At 49.4% G+C, this 18960-nt stretch overlaps 1 protein-coding gene across 13 annotated transcripts in view; it reads left to right on the plus strand.

Annotated features, from left to right (window-relative positions):
* ARHGAP10 (Rho GTPase activating protein 10) overlaps positions 1-18960 on the plus strand; it is a 258976-nt gene that overhangs the window by 224042 nt on the left and 15974 nt on the right. For 10 of the 13 annotated variants that reach the window (XR_004955025.1, XR_004955018.1, XR_004955021.1 and 7 more), the window contains one exon: positions 17202-18665. Coding sequence is in view for 2 of the 13 variants with exons in the window: in XM_016158883.2 (XP_016014369.2) it covers positions 13547-13702; positions 14792-14883; positions 17202-17290 (337 nt within the window). In the remaining 11 variants the exon portion in view is untranslated. Of the gene's footprint in view, positions 1-13546; positions 13703-14791; positions 14884-17201; positions 18666-18960 lie in introns of those variants that run through there. The other 3 variants (XM_016158883.2, XM_036234282.1, XR_004955022.1) reach the window with 2 other exon arrangements.

The following is an 18960-nucleotide window of genomic DNA, read 5'->3' on the forward strand; positions in this document are numbered from 1 at the left end:
GTGAAACTCAAAGTAGGGAATCCCATTCTCCAGAAGAGACTCCCCCCGCCCCCCCCCCCCCCACCCCCGCCCAAGATGGTCATATGTGAATATTTATATACTGAAGACTGTGTATCATGGATTTAAATTACGTGTTACTTAAACATACTTGTCGATGTAGTATTCTTTTTCCAGAATGAATATGCTCTCTTCACTGTAGTACTCCAATTTGCTGTTGTCTTATTCGGGATGTTTGAGATTCTGTTACCCTGGGCACTCCCAGGGTGTATTTTGGGGTGGGCAGCTGCGGCGGGGGTGGTGGTGGTGTGTGTTAAAGCAAAAGCCAGATCTCCAATTATTTCTTTCAGTGTTTATCACATTCGGTGGAGAACAGGTTAGTCACCCTTCTTCCATAGCGGTTCTGTGGAAAGTGGTGTTATGAGCCATGAGACAACCAGTGCTCAATTCATAGCACGTCCATACCTGAAACATGAAGAGCTTGATATTTTTGGTCATAAATCAGATGAGGAGTGAATTCCTCAGCTTCCTATTCATACGGATTTAAAATGTCATGAAAAGCACTCCAGTATTGAGAAGCCAAGAAGGGAGGAAGGGAAAGTCGAAGCAACTCCGGAAATCAAGAACATGATTTTATTTTCTGTGCATTAGATAAAATAGATTCATATTTGTCTTCAGCACATAGACTGTTTCTTGTGTATCTCCTAAAGGCTTGCTTGAAACATATTTCAGTCTAATTTATCATTAAGTCTGGAGTATGTCTCAAACTTGAACCCACATCACCGTTACCTGGAGGGCTTGTTAAGCCCACAGTGCAGGGCCTCACCCCATAGAGACTATTAGGTTTGAGAGGGAGCCTGAAAATGTGCATTTCTAACCTAATTCTGGGTGATGCTTGGCAAACCCCGCTATAGACAACTGACCTTCCCAACCCCCGTGGTCTGAGGCATGTGTCGATTGTGAACACTTCTCCGAGGAGCGTAACTGGGATGTGACATCGCGTCCTACTTTGTTTTTTTCTTACGTCTTCTGGGCTGATGTGTTGTCTCCAAGCCGCCCTCATGTGCCTGCCACAGGCTGTGATTCCCTCTGCTTGAAATGTCTCTCCCCTCCGCGTTGTCTCAAGACGGATCTAACCTGTCTTCAGGGTGTAATTTCATTTTCACCTTCAGGAAGCTTTCTCTAGTGCTGTAGTCTACAGGAAAATTCTGAATATTACCTTTCTCTGTTTATACCCAATTCTTAACATTAGGAAAATATTGCCTTCTAGTATTAGTTAATATTTACCTTTCAGTATCATTTGATAGATAAGTGGTGTATGAAGATGTGTATCTGTACATCTGTATCAGGACCCCTGTCTGCCTGTCTTAGTCAGTTTGGGCCACTGTAACAAAATATATTTTGATTGAGTGGCTTATAAACGACAGAAATTTATATTCCACAGTTGTGGAGGCTGGATTTCTAAGATCAGGGTGTCAGCATGGCTGGGTTCTGGTGAGAGCCCGCTTCCAGTTTGCAGACTGCTGGCTTCTGAGACTCTTATAAGGACACTAATCCCATTTGTGAGGATTCTCCTCACGTGACCTCATCTAATCCTAGTTGCCTTCCAAAGGCCCCTGCTCCTTGTCCCATGAGAGGGGGTAGAAATTTGGGGGTGACACAAACAGTCTATAACATTATCAAATCTTGCCCTCATACCAAAATAGATCACAAGATTCTCGAGGATAAGACTTGGTCATATACTGTTTGAAGTTTTTAGTAATTCTGACATAGTTACTAATAAATCTTTCCCGTTTTAATTATTACATATTTATAAAAAAAAAAAAACTTCCTTTTTGGAATCTCTTTTCTTTATATCATTGAATGCCTCTTAAAGAACTGTTTGGTTTCTGGTCCATCTTCTTTGTAAACATTACATATTAAACATTAAAACCTTCCTCTGTGAATCTCACCATTTCCTCTTTAAAGCATTTTTTTGTTGTTGTTGTTAGCATTTGTAAATTTAGTTTTTATGGTTCGTGTAGTGTTTTGTGTTTTTTTTTTTTTTAAATCCATTATCTCTGCATACCAGCTATATATACAGTATGGAATATGGTAAGATCTGAGTAAATGCTAACCAAGATCCCTTTTAATAAAACCAAAGTTGCTGTGGGTCATTAAAACTCTACCCAGGGCTTTAAAAAGGAGGCACACCTAGGCTGCTTGGTTGTAGTCCAAGGTGGTGACTCTCTGTTCCAAAACTTGCACTCGCCTTGTCTTGGGTCCTGAAAGATGGAGTCCAAATGTATGTGGGTCACATGGGACCCCAGTGGCTCTGTCGCACAGAACTGCCATGCAGAGTAAAATGTACAGCGGCCGAGATTCTGAGACAGGCGGTATGTAAATACAGCTGTAGCCTCTGACAGGTAGAAAACAATACAGCAGAATTGGATTTCTTGGGTTTCTGCCGACGTTTATGACTTGTGGGGATTATTCATTGCAGTCAATCAATCTGAAGCTATTACTTACCTGTCCACTCAGTAAGGTGATAGGTGACTTCATTGCCAGTGAAGAATTGCTAGCGCAGTTTCCTTGGAGGACATTGCATCCTAGGTCAAGGTATTTCAAATGTTCCAAAGACATTTTTTTTTTTTTTCAATAAAGTGGTTTTCTCTAAACAAGTTTTCTTTGATTGTAAGTGATGGAACAGGTCCTTGACAAGTAATCCTGTTAAGGTCCTGTACATGAAAGAAAGTCTCTTTTAAGAAATAGTGGGCATTGCTATCTGCTTTCTCTACAGATTTCACATGAAAAGGAACACTTCCTTTTCTGCCAGCACATTCCCACATTCAGGGTGGCGACTTCCTAGAATAGCATTTTGTAGCTGGAATGTTGGTTCCCCGAGGGGCCACTAACTCAGTGCTCTGGCCAGGCGGGGGCAGTAGGTCTTTCTCTCCTACCCGGTCAGAGGCGTGGCCTAGTACAGTGTCCTGGATGTTGGGGTGTCCCTGACGCTTCTCTCCCTGGTGCTGCGCTGAGTGACTGTTGTGCAGCAGAGATAGATTCCTGCCTACCCGGACTTGACTCTAGTTGCTTAAAAATCGTTCGACAGTAGACGGCCATTCCTATTTATAGCCTTGCGCATGTCATCTGTAGACTGTGTGTACTCACTGGTAACCATTTTTGTTCTTGTCAATGAATGAATGAATAACTTGCTTCCTTTAAATCAGGCAAACAAATAGAGATTTCCCATTGACAGCTACTTGGCATTTCAAATTACTTGACTGTTGCTTCCATGATTGCTTTTCAGGAGGTCAATCAGTTTTGCCGGGAAATAATCAAAAGTACCCCTCAAATCTGATTTGTGGCCTAGTGTATCACAAGAAACCATGAATAGTATGAAATTCAGAAAAATAATTGTCTCAGATAATTTTTTAATAGTTTCCTGTGTAATTTGACTCATGGCTAGAAATTCTACCGTAGCAGTTACAGGCGCACTGTGTCTACCTCCCCGGTCTCTCTCCTTCCTTTTCCCGTCTGCTCCAGCCCTTCGGGGGGAGGGGTGCCCCGTGTTGGGCCAGGGGCAGGCACTTCACCCTAGAAGTTGTGTCCTGTGTTTTTATCTCTTTTATTATGATTGTTGTTTCAAATAAAATAGGGAATTTACCTTTTTAAATTTCTTTATTTTTGTACATCTACTGCCAGCTTGACGAAAATGAATACCTCCTGCTTTTGTAAAAAGGGAAAGAAAGCTATGCATATTTTAAAAAGGATCAGGAGACAGTGGCACCTAACCCAAAGGAATGGCTTGCCCATCCAAGGACTCTCCCAGCCTCTTTATTGGCCGGGACGGAGGTCACAGTCCGATAAGGTCAGCACCTTTGCTCTGCTCGCCTCCACACTGGCTCTGGGTACAGCATGTGGCAGGTCACACTGGCCGAGATCCCTAATAGAGCTAATGCCTTTATTTTGTACGATGCATTCTCTGGTGCTGGGTACTGTGAAGAATGGTTTGGAAGTCAGCCCCCTCTCCCATACCTAAGTGAGTGCCAAAGTCCCGGGGTGGGTTCAGAAGGATTAAGGTCTCATATAGCTCAAGAGTAAGGAAGAACAAGGCCGGATGAGCAGGAGGAGCATGTCACTTTGCTGTGAGCCCATAGCAGCCTTGTAAATTCTTCTTAGAGGTTAGCTCCCTCCTGGACTTCCTGTTGGGGGGCTTGGGACCTACAGGGGTGAAAGCCTTTGCTTCAGCAGAGGCTACAGACAAGGTTTGGTTTGATAGTTACCCTCTAGGCATTTCTTCAGATCAAAGACCATGGATCGCTAATTATTGCGGCCACCAGATTCTGTTTTAGCTGCTTTATAAACGATACTTCATTTTATTCCTCACATCAACCTGGTGTTGTAGATTATTTTTAAAGAGAGGCAAACTGAGGCACAAAGAGGGTAGAGAAGTTGCCCCAAGCCACTTGTCTAGTGAAGGATAGAGGTGGAGGTTGATCTGTCTGTCCCAGTGACGGTGGTACCCTTAGACTTGTTGTACCCTTGGGATTGAAATTGTCTGGTTGCATATGAGAACATTGTTCAAAGAATAGGTTTCCAACCCAAATCCGAGGCCCAGTGTGATATAACCGTAGCTGTCAGCTGGCCATGGCCCTTGTTTTGAAGTTGGCGGGTCGGCCCTACATTAAGTCATCTGGCCGTGGTTTATAAATATCTCTGGGGAACAAACACTTGAATCTGGTTGTTACATATTCATCATCCAGCACCTTTGGCTGAGGTTTGGGGAAGAGGGCGTCTTCCCTTTTAACTGAGCTGGGAGACTTGGAAATTTGATATTTTGCAACAGAGCAGCGTTCCTAATCTTTCTGAGTGGCGTAGATATTCACTGTCTCCCTTCAGCTTCAGCAAAGCTGTCGAAGCCAATTACAAGACCCCTATACTTGGCCATTGACCGTAAATGTCTTCACATTCATTTCTTTGGGGTATGACTTTTGTCCTGTGCATTGCCTCGACTCTTCTCTCCAACTTTGTGTAGAAATTATGCCGTACTGGCTGCCCGGCATGCTCACACCTTTCCATGCACACCCCTTGTGTCTTGCTAGAGCTTTTTTTGGTAATTTTATTGTGTACTCGGTACTTGCAAATATCCTAATTCACGTCTTCCTTTGCTGTGCTGTAACTTCAGGGTCTGCAATTCAGAGGTTTTATTTTCAAGCCAGAATGTTAATTATTCACGTAACTTTAAAGCCATATGACGAAAAGTTGACTTTCCAAAATAAAGAGGTATGTTTGAATTTTGTAGTAGCTTTTCTATGGCTTTAAGATGCAAAAAAAAAAAAAAAGAAAAAAGTTTCCTTCTTCTTAGTCTTATTTTGTTTTTGTTTCTGCTTTTAGTTTCATTGGTTTTTGTTGTTGTAATTTATCATTCGCAGTGCAAGAATTGGGTGGTGGTGTCTCAATATTGAAATGCGGGCAGGGCCCTCGTGAGCTCTCTGTAAGCTGGAAAGCAGTCCAGAGTGGAAAAGCAGTGATTTTAGAGTCAGGCAGGCTTGGCGTTGCAGCCTTGTTCTGCTGCTTAAAACCTCTGAGGCCTTCTACAAATTATTTAAGCAAACCAAGCCTTAGCAAGATTATCTGTGAAAGGGGAATAACAAAATCTGCCCTCTGGATTGTCATGAGGTTTCAAGGAACCGCATACAATAAAACCCGATCCTCTGCTCCCCCCGGGAGCTCTGGGCAGCCACCTGCTCTGAGAACTTAACTTGATATTCTTAGTTTAACTTAGCCCGACTTCCTGGTTCATCCGTTACACAACCTCCTCACTAAGTAGCCCAGGGAAGTGACCTCCCTGGTCCCGGAGAAGCCGCAGATGGTGCGCTCACGCTGTGCCGTTTCCAGCGGTGTGGCGGTTCTCCCAGGGGACACGGCGTGGGCTCTTCTCCTGGCCCCCTCCCTCCCTGTCAGAGTTTCCTTGGCAGAAGCCTCTGAGAAGAGGGCCCTCGGGTGTTATGTGACCAAGGCCCGGGGCTCCCACCAGGACCCTGCTAGCTCTGTCAATTACTCTGAGCAGTGTGCGTGGCTCACCTATCCCAACAGGTGACCCCTCACACAGCGTGGCGAGAACCCAGGGGTCGATCTCAGCAGACTGACGTGGTGTCGCTTTCGGCCTGCGCCTGGCGGCCGCCGTCCTGTACGGTCAGCCCTCACGCCGGGTGGCAGCCGTTTCCCACATGAAAATCGAGCTGGTAGAAACGTTCCTGTCAGGTACCCGGCAGGACCACAACGCCCAGACCTCCAAAGCCCCAATTTTCTGAGATGAAGCTGCCGTTCCTTTTCTGTTCAGCTCACGAGCTAAAGTTCAGCCCCCTTACCTCACTCCACAGTAATCATTTGGAAGGGAGATAAGTGGAAGTCGGGGAACACTCTGAGTGAAAAGTTGGTCAGAGGTGTGATTCTGAGATTGTTCTTTTATAGCAAAAGCCAAGAAAATGACCACCCTCAGAGTGACCTTTGTAAGCTGTCAGCTGGCTGGACGCTGGTGTCCTTCCCTGTTTAGGAAGGAAGCCCCAGGAGCCTGAGCATCCTGCGGAGGTGGCGGCGGGGTTGGGAGGTGGGGTGCACTGAGCCTTCAGTGTGGCCTCGTCCTCCCTCCAAAGGCTCCATCATGTCTGTGCCCGACTGGTTTCCAGCGGGGCCCTTCCTTCTCTCCCTGCTCACATGCCTCCTACAAAATACTTTTTTTTTTTTTTTCTCCTTTCCCTCAAGGGTGAATAAGTTATTGCTTTTCCATGCTGGGTTGATATATTGGCTGTCACTCTCCTGCATGGGAGGTGATTGTAGCAGTCGAGGGAGAGAGCTTCTGCCACAGGAAAGCCGTGGGTGTTCACAGGTCGGCCTCTGGCACACACAGGAGGCCATACCACGAAGCTGGAGGTGGAGAGCAGAGGCGTTGGCCGTCGTGATCCTCTTTGTCCACACACACACACACACACACACACACACTCTCACTCTCTCTCTCTCTCTCTCTCTCTCTCTTTCCCCCTTTCTCTCTCTCTCTCTCTCTACCACCACCACCACCACCACCACCACCACCACCACCACCACCACCAATGGATTCTCATCCGGTCCATCTCATCCAGGAGTTCGCAAAGCGTGGCCCCCTGCTACTTGATCTCATAAGTACAGTTTTCTGGGAACACAGCCGCCCAGTTATTTGCATTTCATCTGCAGCTGCTTTGTCCATGCCGTGGTGGCAGAGGTGAGTGGTCGTGCGACCCGCTGTATGGCCGGCAGACCCTACAGTGTGTACGCTCTGGCCCTTTAGAGAAAAAGTTTGCTGACCTCAATCTGATTTATAAGCAAAGCTAATCTATTTGGAAGAGCCCATGTTTCAAGAAGTGTGGTTTATTATCATTTTTCATATGGGTAGTGCAGGTGATTTTAACTTTTTCTTCTCATCGAACCAATCAAAAGTTTTCCTTATGCTTTTTTCGATGCCTTCAAATGTATGATTATCATTTCAAAAGGCCATTGGTGTTTTAAGGATTAAAAAATTTATTTGGGGTTGTTTTTTTTTTTTACAACCTGTGGTTTAAAGTAAAATTATTTCGAAATAGTTTTAGGTTCACAGAGAAGTTGAAAAGGTAAAGAGTTCCCGTAAACCCTTCACCCCGCTTCCCCTACTGTTAACATCTTACACAGCACCGTGGAACTTGTGTTGAAAATAAGAAATTCACATCAGTATGACACTGTCAACTTACATCAGACTTTATTTGGATTCCACTAGTTTTTCCACTCATATCCTTTTGTTCCAGGATCCAGTCTAGAATCCCATTTAGTGAACAACTTTTTTTTTTTTTTTAATGGCAACATCCACTTACTATCCATATCTTTCTCCTGTGACAGGGTATTTGCTGTTTTTTTTTTTTTTTTTTTTTTTTGGTCAAGAAAATGATTCGTTAGTGATGATGTAACTAGAAAACAGAGACGCAGCCTCTGACTCAGAAATACCTAAAACTGGTAGTACGGGCTGCTCCTCCCTGACCGAGCGCTGACTGTGCCCGGTCACTGCTGGGCGCTTTGCACCTGGCATCTCGCTTTAATCGTACGGCGACAGCCTGTTAATGATTCCTTTCATTTTAGCTGAGGAAACTGAGACCAGAGGGTTCGTTCCTCACCGAATGACCCTCAGCCAAGGCTAATCATGCCAACCGTGCCCCAGCTTCCGAGAGGCACTCCAGATTCGTTTTTCCTCCTCATCACAGCCTCTGCCTAGTGAGAAGTCTGTTCCTTGCTTAGGCAGCTAAGAAGTGGGCAGGCACCCAGCCAGAGCTGGCTTCGGAACCCAGGTCTCCGTAAGGGGGTGGGGAGTGTTTCATGCCCTTGTAATTCTCGTGATTAAGTTTAGTGGCTCTTCCTTGCCTTTATTTTGGCCCGTGGTCCTGTCCCGGGCGTCTCTGACTCCCATCTCTCTCCATTCGTCTCCGCGTTTTCTCGTTCCAGCCGTTCAGAGGGGCTCGAGGCTGCGAGCTCTGTGCAGTCTTGTCAAAACCGTGTGTAGTGCTGACGAGACCTCGCGTGCGCCACCTCCACCCTCTCAGATGCGGAGTCTCGCGGGGAGCGTGGGCTAGTGGCGCAGCTGGGCGTGAGCGCCTCCTGCACGGGAGTGTGCCTGGTGTGCCGGACTGCGCAGCCGCGCCCGGAAGGAGCCTGGGCGTAGGGAGGTGCTGACGATGCGGACGATGAGATCGTCGGCTCAGGACAGGCGCCGCCGCCGCTAGAAAGTCTTCCCGGATGCCCACGTGAAGTTGGAAGCTCCCTCCTCCATTCTCCTGAGGGCCTCTGGGCAACTCTCTGCGTGGCACACATCACACTGCGTTGTGATGCTCAGTTTGTCATTCTTCACCCACTTGACTGAATGCTCATGGAGAGCAGATGTCATCCTCTGGGCTCCCCAGGGCCTGTTGTGGGGCCTGACAGGTGTTTCTCGCACCAGGAGTGATGGGCAAGCAGGGCCTGTTAGCAGTGATGGCCTCCTTGCCCTACAGTGCGGGTCGTGGACCCTCTCGTCACAGCTGTTGACTTCTCTCCACTGTCGCCCGCCCTCGGTCCACGCGTTAGTAACCAGCAGTGTGTTGGCTGTGGAATTCTCCCTCTCTGGCGCTTAAGGAATAACTGTGGCATTTCTTTGAACAGAGATTTCCCATAATATACAGATCTGCAATATTTCCTCCTGTCTTTATTAACATTTTCAAATGCTTTTGCCCAGGACAGCTGTTTTAGACATGCTGTGCATTTCCCAGGCTGGAATGAGAGATCATTTCACTAATGTGCTGGCTTCTGCTCAGAGACCTTGCAAATGAAGTTCTGAAATCTTTCACTCCAGCGGAAACTTCCGATTTGATTCTGACATCATTTAACCACCGTCAAATATCTTGGTGTTTAGGGGATTCAGTCACTTCACATAAGCAAGTCATTTCTTTTCTTGACGCGTACACTCCCTGTTCTCCATTCTTCGAATTTTAAATTACGCTCAGTGCTCCAAGAACCTGGAACCAGGCGCTCGCTGTGCGGGCACGGTCCAGAGCTGTGCAGGAAATGTTTGTTAGGTGCAGGAGTTCTCTGGTGGCTCTGCAGCTGTCGTTGGATTTTAACAGTTAAGGTCCTAGCTCCCCTCCCCTAGTTTGGAAATGTTTGTGCATTTTTGCTGCCAAAAAGTTTTTAACATGCATGGAGCGTAGAGTCTGATATTGGAGACGATTGGGTCACAGTTTGAATCAGAAGCAGCATAAACTGGTGCTTTGTTACATTTTAGAAAAACAAACTGTAAAGTGCGCATACACAGCTCCTGTCCTAATTTCATGTGTTTGAGGGCTTAGTTCCTCCCTGCTGCGAAAGCTGTAGGATCTTTCCCTGGAATACAGCCCTCTTTTTCCAGAGCAAGAGTGCCGATTGTTTGCATAGAAGAGAACTTTCTCCTTACTTTCGCGACTGCACATCCCTGTGGATTTGCTTCCCAAGCCCCCTGCCCATCCTGCGCCGCACACCGGGGCTTCCCTGCTGCCGTAGGTGTAGCCAGGGTGAACTCCCAACATAACTGGTCAAGGATGAGATTCTGAGTGAGCTGTTTGAATTCTGTGTGTGTTTTCAGTGAAACCGTCTCGCTGCTGCGTGCCCCTTTCTTTTAAGAGCAAAACACGTCTCTTCAGAGGCGGGCAGGATGGTGGTCTCCCCTACACTGAAATGGGGAGTTCTGCCTACGTGAAGGGTCTCTCCCTGTAGTGTGTGAAAGTAGGAAGATAACGCACAAACAGATATTAGTATTTCTCTTTAATTTACTTCTGTTTTGGTAAATGTGGCCTCTGAGCTTTTTAGGAAGAGTCGGCTTCTGTCTCCATTTCTGCAAACCACAACTTGGCTTTCAGGAAACGTAGCACTAGGTACTTTTCCTGTAACTGGTCAGCAGCTCATCATTAAATAAAATTGGTGGTTTGTGATCACGCCAGTCTTACTCTTCAAAAATCCTTAGTTAAAGGGGCAGCAGGAAGAAGGAAATAAGTAGATTTAAAAAAAAAATGTTTAAATTCGTGAAGTGGTTGGTAGGAGAGACACGCAAAACATTTTATTATGTTCTAGCATATAATGAGCTTTTAATTCTTATGTCACTCATTATTTTTGTCCCTGACCCAAAGACTTTCTTAGCCATGATTCTCCTCTGAACCAGAGCACAAAAACGACCTGAGTGGTTTCTCAGTGCTCCCCAGGGGGTTAATGTCACAGCTGTGATGTCTGAAGTTATGCTCAGGCCATACCATGTCTGCCTGTGGTGGTTTCATGGATGCTGGCAGAGGACGTGGGACTCCTGGTCAGAGCCAGAAGACTCTGCTCCTCACAGCAGTAGCCTGGTCTCACGGTGCCGACAGTCAGAACATCACTTCTCCAGGTCCCTGTCTTCCCAGAGTGATGCCCCTGGGCCAGGTGACACCTGCAGGTGGAGTGTTGTGGGAGATGGGAGCAGAACCCAGAGTTTAGAAAACCCAGATTTCTTAAGATAGGCAGTAAAATTCTGCTCTTTGCTCCAGGGGAGATGCAATCATCTCTTCTAAGGATGTTTGCTCCGCAGTAATCCAGGACAAAGGCAGCTGGTGCCTCTGCTCGTGATATGCTCAGAAACTCGAGAGACCCAACAGAGAGGTAGCTAGGACCATTCCAGATGTGTAGGAGAGGTGTCCATTCAGTACGAACAGTGACACAAAGATCACAGAAAAAGAAAAACAAAAAGAAGAGGCTAAGGTTGAGAACTCGAGCCAGGAAAGAGATTACTGATTCTGAGTTCTGCTTTGGGACAGGATGGAGAAAGCCCAGCTAAGGGACAGGCCCTTACCGTCTGTATCTGCCATTCCAACAACTCTTTGACTTTCTAAAAGTGATATTCTCCCTTTATTTAAAAACAAAAACAAAAACAAAAACGGAAACACCTTTTCAAAGAAAGATGTGGGGATTAAGTAGATAATAGCAATATAAAATTTATGATCTGTATTTTTAAAGAACCTCATACATAGAGTCACGTTGTCACTCTGTCTTCATCCTGAAGCTGTCCCCCTCAGTAGATGGATGGCCATCCTTTAATCACGTGACTGTCCATCACTGGGAAGAGTTGATGGGGTATGGCGAAACATCTCGTCTTCCACCACCAACACCCTCCGAGCACCTTGAATATTTCTGGGAGATAAAGTGGCAATTGTTCGGCTAATGGGGGGTCTTAAATTCTCTGTGAAAGCTTTGGCTCATCCCTCCCTCTCCCTTATTAGTAAGACACCATTTAAGTTTCATTTTCTGATAAAAAGTAGAGTGTCTTTTGCTGTTGGTGATACAGATCACTTTGAGATTTATGGTTTTCTTTGCTGGGTATGAAATAGGTTTTATGACTTCTAAATGAATGGCTGGCTAGGGGGATTATAAATAAGTTGTTCAAAGAATAATGTTCTTTATAAGTGAGTTCCCTCACCCCTTTTCTGATCAAAGGATAGGAAACCTTCTGTGTACTAAATATCTATCAAGTTGGTAGTATAATATTTTAGGTACCTGGTCTAGAAAATCCAGTTTTAGCTTTAGGACATCTGAATTGTTGCTCGAATGTTGGTTGAAGCCAAGCCATGTGAGGTCTACACAGTGAGCTCAAGACCTGCTCTTGCCCGCAAAGCCGAAGAAAATCTGGAACCATCACAAAACAGCTCATGCCAACCTGCCCTCCCATTCACTGGTGCGGTGGATGTTTAGAGAAGCTCTGTGCCTTAGACCAAAGGGGAAATATTGGGGCGGGCTGACCTGGAGCTGAGGAGGGGGGCAGGTTAGAGGAGTGGGAGAGAGTGGGAGAGCCTGAGAGGTGAGGACAAGCAGGAGGCTGAGCTCGCATGGGAACTCAGGGCAGCCGGCCCAGCCGCTGAGGGCGGGGGAGCCTCTGGAGGGCAGGTCGGGGCGCACGCTCGTTCTGGCGGAGGCATGTCGGGCGGGCGGCTGAGCGTGGCCGACCAGGCTGGCGGAGTTGGGTGGATGGGCTGGGAAGCCACAGTGGAAACACTGCGTGAAACACTCCTGCCAATGCCGAGAAGGTAGAGAAAAGAACGTCCCGGAAGCTATTTGAAGTGAAAATGGACAGAGCCTGTGTTGTTAGTTCTGCCAGAGAAGAGAGAATCGCAGGTAATGCTCAGGAATGTGGAAGGACAGGAAGCGGCTGCTTGAGGAAACTGGTTTAGCTGAAGAGGCCGCGTCTGCTCCTGGGTGCAGCAGACATTGAACGCGTGTGCGCTGAAAACGTGACTGAATGGAACAAGCAGCTCTCGGCACTGTGCTTGGAAAGCGAGCTCCACATGCCGTCGTCGCACGCCTCCGGTTCTGAAATAATTGAGGAAGAAGGAAATTCAAAGCAACACATACTTTTTGAACTCACCCTTCCTGGTTAGAGGCCCCTCCAGGAGTCTGTTCACTGACCTTTTCACATTAACTTCTTTTTATTTGCAAATATTAGGGAATGGTCAGGTCACCAAAGATTTTTGCTGTTCTTTGTTTCTCCTTTAAACACTAGTCTGGTCCTCTGTACATGGGGATCTTGATCCTCAGTGGCATTTTTTTTTTTTTCTGAGTTGCTACATATATGTGACCAGATGAAAGAGCTTTAAATATTCAAAGGCTGCGTGCTGAATTTTTGGAGCTATAGGTCACTAGTTTGACTGCAGGTTCTTACGTCTTTCCTTATAAACAGAAAATATGAATAGCACAAAAGTTCTGCGTAAGCAGCTATTTGGGGCAGTTGGATTCTGGTGTCCTGATTAGTGAACTGATATGCTCCGACGTCAGACAAGACCAGATCTTCTCCACGAACCTGGAGGAGGACGATAAGGCATCTCTAGTTTGGGGGAGGGGCTGTTGGGGATACACACCTGGGAGGATCTGGCTATTGGGAGATGAGGGAGCGATCATCCTAGCTCTTGAGGATTGGGGTACTGCACATTCGGTGTTCTAGGGCCTTCATATGATTAAATTATGTTTTTCAAACTTCTGCCTTTAGCCCAAGCCAAACCCGACCATCGATGGTCCAGTGGCTTAACCCGCAGTCTCCGACCACCCCGAGCGTTTGCGACCCGGCCGTCCCACCGTCTTCACCCAAGTTGTCGGCTTTCTCCTTCTCTCTTCCTGCCACTGGAGCGGACAAGGCCCCTGAGAGGTGCGTGGCTTGGAACGCGATGTCGAGGACCTCAGCGGCATGAGCAGGGGCTGCGCCGGGCCGGGCGGCGCCCGCGCTCTGTGCTGGGGACGGCTGCTCGGGTCCTTCCGGCCCCTGGGCAGCGTTGCAGCCTCGTCTCAGGGCTGTGCCTCTGTTCAGGAGCTAGTCTGTTCCCAGGGGAGAGCCACCTCACGGGAGACCTGCTCAAACTGACTCTCTTTGGTGTGGATTATGAATTTATGGAACTACCTATTTTGGAAGAACTTCTTTAACATGAATATAAAGCACATGCTTTGTTTTAACAGAAAGGTCAGCTGGACACTGCAAACACTAATTTACATGGCCAGTTAGGGCAGGGGCCAGGGGTGCCGGCCCTTGGCAGGCCCTTCCTCCGGGGTGCGGGGCCGAAGCCCCCTGTCGTCCTCGGCTTCCCCCAGCCCACTGAAGCCAGGCACTTCCCTCTGCTCCAGTTTGCGTCTGGCTCGCAGTGTGGTTTCTGTCCTTCCCCAGGATGCTCTCTCCCCACAAGGACACCTGGGATGTTTTGACAGGTGGTGAGAAGCCGAGCCTGAGATGGCTTTGGGGGCAGGAGCGAGGGGTCTAAATAAAGAAGACCCTTGTGAGAGCAGCAAGCCCTTTTCCAGAATGGCGTGAGGCCCCACCGTCACTGAGTGTGTGCGAGCCTCTGTCTCCCACTGCCCTGCTCTGTCCCAAGACACCGGGTGTTGCTCCTAATAGATCAGCCGAGCTTAGCAAGTAAACACTTCCCGTGGCTCCGATGCTGGTGAACCAGGGGAAAGGGCGGCCCTCCAGGCGGGGAGGAGAAGTCGGCAGAGAGGTTCAGTGAAAGCCACTCAGAGAGGCCCCCTAAAGAAAGGTGTGAATCGGAAACCCGTCATTTACTTGGAAGTCAAGGGCTGCAGTTTGGCCCGGTGTTCACGTCTCTGCCGAGTTCTCTTGTGGAAGGAGCCGTCCCCCTGGCGCCCCACACACGAGATTCGGGAGCTGGGAGAGGGAGGGAAGGCGAGGCACCCCCGCCCCCTCCCAGTTCCGCCTGTTTCACTGCGCGCGCTTTGTGTTCCTTCTCAGCGTCGTCAGCCGGAAGGCTCGGGCCGTGTACCCCTGCGAAGCCGAGCACAGCTCCGAGTTATCGTTTGAAATAGGAGCAATTTTTGAGGATGGTAAGTGTTCGTGGGAGCTTTGTGGTAGGATGTATGTAGTCTGTCACCCCAAACTGTCTGCAGTGTTATCGGGGTCACAAGTCTGTGCCTGACGCCTCGGGCAGGAGAGAGCTGGCCCGTTTGTCCTTCCGGAACCGGGTGCCGGGGGGCTGCGCCGTGGCGGCTGGCGTACCCCTTCTTGAGTCGTGGCTGTTCTCCAGCCGTTCTCACTCTTGCGGGTCTTCATTCAGGGTATCTTTCTCCTGACATAAAGAAGCTCGTGACATTTGGAGTTAAGAAATAGTTCCGATTCGCATCCTTGGTTTTCCTCTCCAAGAGTCCCAAGTAATCCTCCCAGATGCTTCAGATTTGCAAAATCTAAGTTATAAAAGAGCGCTATTATCGAAAAATTTCGGTTTATAATCCCCTCACTATTCCTGTGCCCTACATGATTTTTGCTTTTTTGAGTAGTGTACACATCTCTAGATACGGGTATTGACTTTGCACATTGAAACAAGGGTGCAGAATTTATTGGCGTGTTTAATAGTCACACACAGGCATTTAGGAGCTAAGCCCAGCATAATAGTTCACACATTCGTCCTATGGCTGAGCGTGCGCCTTTGCCCCCGCGCTCCCCCCACCCCGGCTCTCCACGTCTTTCTTCTCTAGTCCTGCTCATTATGAAATTCGTTGGTTGCTGTGGAAACAGTGATGATGTGTGTGGGTGGAGCTGCCCAAAACAGTTCTGGGGGAGCAGTGAGAACCTTAGATGCTTGGACTGGAATGGCTGATTAGCCAGAATGTTTGGAATATATGGAATCTGTCAACACAATGCATAGTGGAGTGTTGTCAGTAATACCGCATTTGCGGGAGATTGTTTTTTTAGAAAGCAAGTTGCCTCATTTAGAAGAGATTTCTATATATGTGCGGTATGTACTCTTGAGAGCCAGGGACTCCTGACAGCGTCAGAAAACAAACAACAACAGAACGCACATATGACAGAATTATACTTCGTGGAGAACTTCTGTTCTTGGAGGAGGAGCAGGATCGTCCCTGCCGCCGTCGCTTGCACGCAGTCCTGCGGGGGGCGCAAGGCGGCGCGGCGGTCCGACCCCGGCGCGTCACACGTCACACGCGGGCGCACCGTGTGGCGGCAGGGAAAGCTGGCTGAGAAGGTGGCACAGAAGCCCGCGCGTTTGAGAAAGGATGCGTTTGTGTGATTCGTTGGGAGCCTATGAAATCCCTAACAGGGTCTCGTTTGTGAGATAGTAGCTCTGGCGACAGGGGTGCCTATCGGGACTCCTTTAGCTGCAGTAACAAAAACCGACACCACTGGCGACATCAGTCATGAAAATGGAAGAGCTCGCGCAGTAGGAACAGGAGGCGGGGCGCTCCGGGGTCAGTTGACTCCCATTTTGTAAAGACCACAGTGTCCCCACCGCGGCGGGGCCGCCCTCAGCGGTGGGCAGGAGCATGGGTCGGTGTTCCTCGTGGAGTGGCCACACTCAGCCCCAGCAGGGGGGGGTGGGGTGCCTCGTCTTCGTGCCTTTTTTTTTTTTTTTTTTTTTGAAGGACTCAGAAAAGTTCGCGAGATCTTCTTTCCTGGTTTACCTGCCCTCGCACCTTGATAGCCAGAATGGGGTCCTGCGCTCACCCTGACCCTATCATTCAGAACCATGCTGGCTTACAGGGATGCTTCCCCTGGGCCCACAGATGTGTAGGTGAGGTTTGGGCCCTCACGCAGATTCAGTTCTGCCAGCGTGGATAATAGGGAGAAGGCTGGTAGCCGTCTGACGCTGGAGACTGAAGTCCTCCACTTCTGAAGTCCCTAGGTGTGACTTGCAGTTTTCCTTAAAAAAACTGTGCATGTATGTCTCTTCACACACACATGCATGCACATATACGCACACCCAAAGCCGTACGCACATGCACACACATACATGCACACGCACGCACAGCAGTATCAGTGTGGTCGCAGGTTGCCGTGGATTGTCAACTCGCGAGTTATTTTTTCTTAGATCAGTTCTTGGCTTTTCCACTTTGTGTGTGAGTCTGGACCAGTTTCTTAAATTCTCTGCGCGTCACATTCTTCATCCTAACCTTGAAGGATTCCGCGAGATCGATGTCGCGTCGAGGCAGCGTTCTGGGCCCTGGACAGTGGGGCTGACCCGCAGAGGCCCCTGCGGGTGGAGGGCGTTGCTGGCTGCGCAGCCGCACTTGGCACGCTGTGGCCCACCCTCTGTTGGTTGAGCCTTTATGATCCATAGTGGTGCAGTAAATGCGCAGGGAGCAAGCACTTGGGGGCATTTCGGTAAAAAGTGATTTCTTTTCCTTTTCAGTGCAAACCTCGAGGGAACCTGGCTGGCTAGAGGGGACTCTGAATGGCAAGAGGGGGCTGATCCCACAGAATTACGTCAAGCTGCTGTAGCGCTGGCCTGTGAGGGCCCCAGAGGGACCTGGAACCGGCCCTGGGGGTGGGAAGCCGCCGCCCTCCTCCTGGGCGGACCCCACAGCCACCTGGACACGTGGGAATCAGATCCCAGATTGGCACTCCGGGGGGCGGGGGGCACACTGCACACACCTGTGGAGCGGGAGAATGTCAGGATTAACAGTGGACTTTTCATTCGTCAAGCCTCGGGACACGTGGTTTTTAGTTATCCAGTCTGCAGAGTGGCGGGGGGCTTCCCGACCTCCCCCACTGGCAAGCACGCAGCACGCACCAGACACGCCCCAGAGGGAACTGCACTCGCATCTGCAGGGCGGCTCGTGGCCCTGGTTGGCTCCGGCGGACATGGTGGGAGGGGCTGCCAGCCAGGGAGTCCCCTGGTCTAAACCGAGAGGACAGCACAGAGGTGGGGGCTCCTTGCTGGACGCCGCCCTCGGACCCCACGCTCACGTCACGTCGAGAACACCAGCATATTTATAACAGGCTTCTCGGTGTTTCTCACCTGTTGTTTCCCAGACACCACCCTTTTGCCCCAAGGTCTCTGTAAGTGAAATAAAGTGTTATTTACTATTTGTTGTGTGTCATAAAGTGGAGAAGACGGTGGAATTCGTTCCTCTGTAATGTTTTATGTTTTGCCAGCCAGTGGATGGGAATTCATTTTCCTCCGACGTTGGCCCACACTCTCCCAGCTAGAATTTATTCGCAAGGAGCCTCGTTTATCTACAGCAGGGCGTGTTCCTGGGGCCAGTGGTCCTCCCTGATGTGTGACATCCTGGAAGGCTTCCTCCAGCTATGTGAACAGGCATGTCCCCAGGCCCGTGTGACCGGCCTGGGATCGAGGCTGGGCCTTGCCCCTGGCGGCCTGAGCGTGGGCTGCAGCAGAAGCGTGGAGGCCGGCCTGAGCGCTCATCTCTCCGTGGGGTCGAGTCGGCTTCACAGAAGCAGGTCAGGCACTTGGACGGTTCTGGAGGAGCCTCAGCCGAGGCCTGCGTGTGCCGGCGCCCCAGCGGTGGGCGGGTCGCCGCGATGCTCCGTCACCCTTCTCCGCCTCCCAGCCCAGGCTCAGGCTCGGGCTCAGCCAGCCTCTGTGGGCGGAGGACACTTTCCGTTTGTCCCTGATTCGGGGTCCTTGGGATGTGGAGCTCCTTTGTAGGGGCCCCAGGATTCCGCAGCCAGCCCTGCTCCAGGGCCTGCTCTGGGGCTTCGTGTGTTTCTTTTCCCCACAGGAGGTTCCCGTCAGACTGCTCTCCAGAGAATTAGCCACAGGAAGATGTGTGTGGCGCCTCTTCCCCTGACGAGTTCATTCAGGAGCTTGCTGGTGATCGGGTTTGAAGCCACCTTTACCTGGACCATTAAGGTATGAAGTTTGGGGTCAGGTATGTACAGGGGGAAATAGGCCTGTTGAAAAGTGTCCACATTGTATGTAAAAATAGGGACAATCCTAGTGTAACATATGGGGAGTGCCGGGGTGGCCAGGGCCACGTGGGCACAGCCAGCCTGTGCCCTGGGCCAGCAAGTGGGGGGGGGCGGAATGGGGGGGTGCCCCAGCGTCCTGTGCTCTGAGTTGTCATTTCCCGGCCATGCCCACTGCGTAGGGATGCGGGAGGGAAACGTGGCTTGTCAGAAGAGGTTACTGGTGAGCCCCCCTTTAA

The sequence above is a fragment of the Rousettus aegyptiacus genome, unplaced genomic scaffold, assembly GCF_014176215.1.
Source record: "Rousettus aegyptiacus isolate mRouAeg1 unplaced genomic scaffold, mRouAeg1.p scaffold_m13_p_16, whole genome shotgun sequence".
Lineage (NCBI taxonomy): Eukaryota > Metazoa > Chordata > Mammalia > Chiroptera > Pteropodidae > Rousettus > Rousettus aegyptiacus.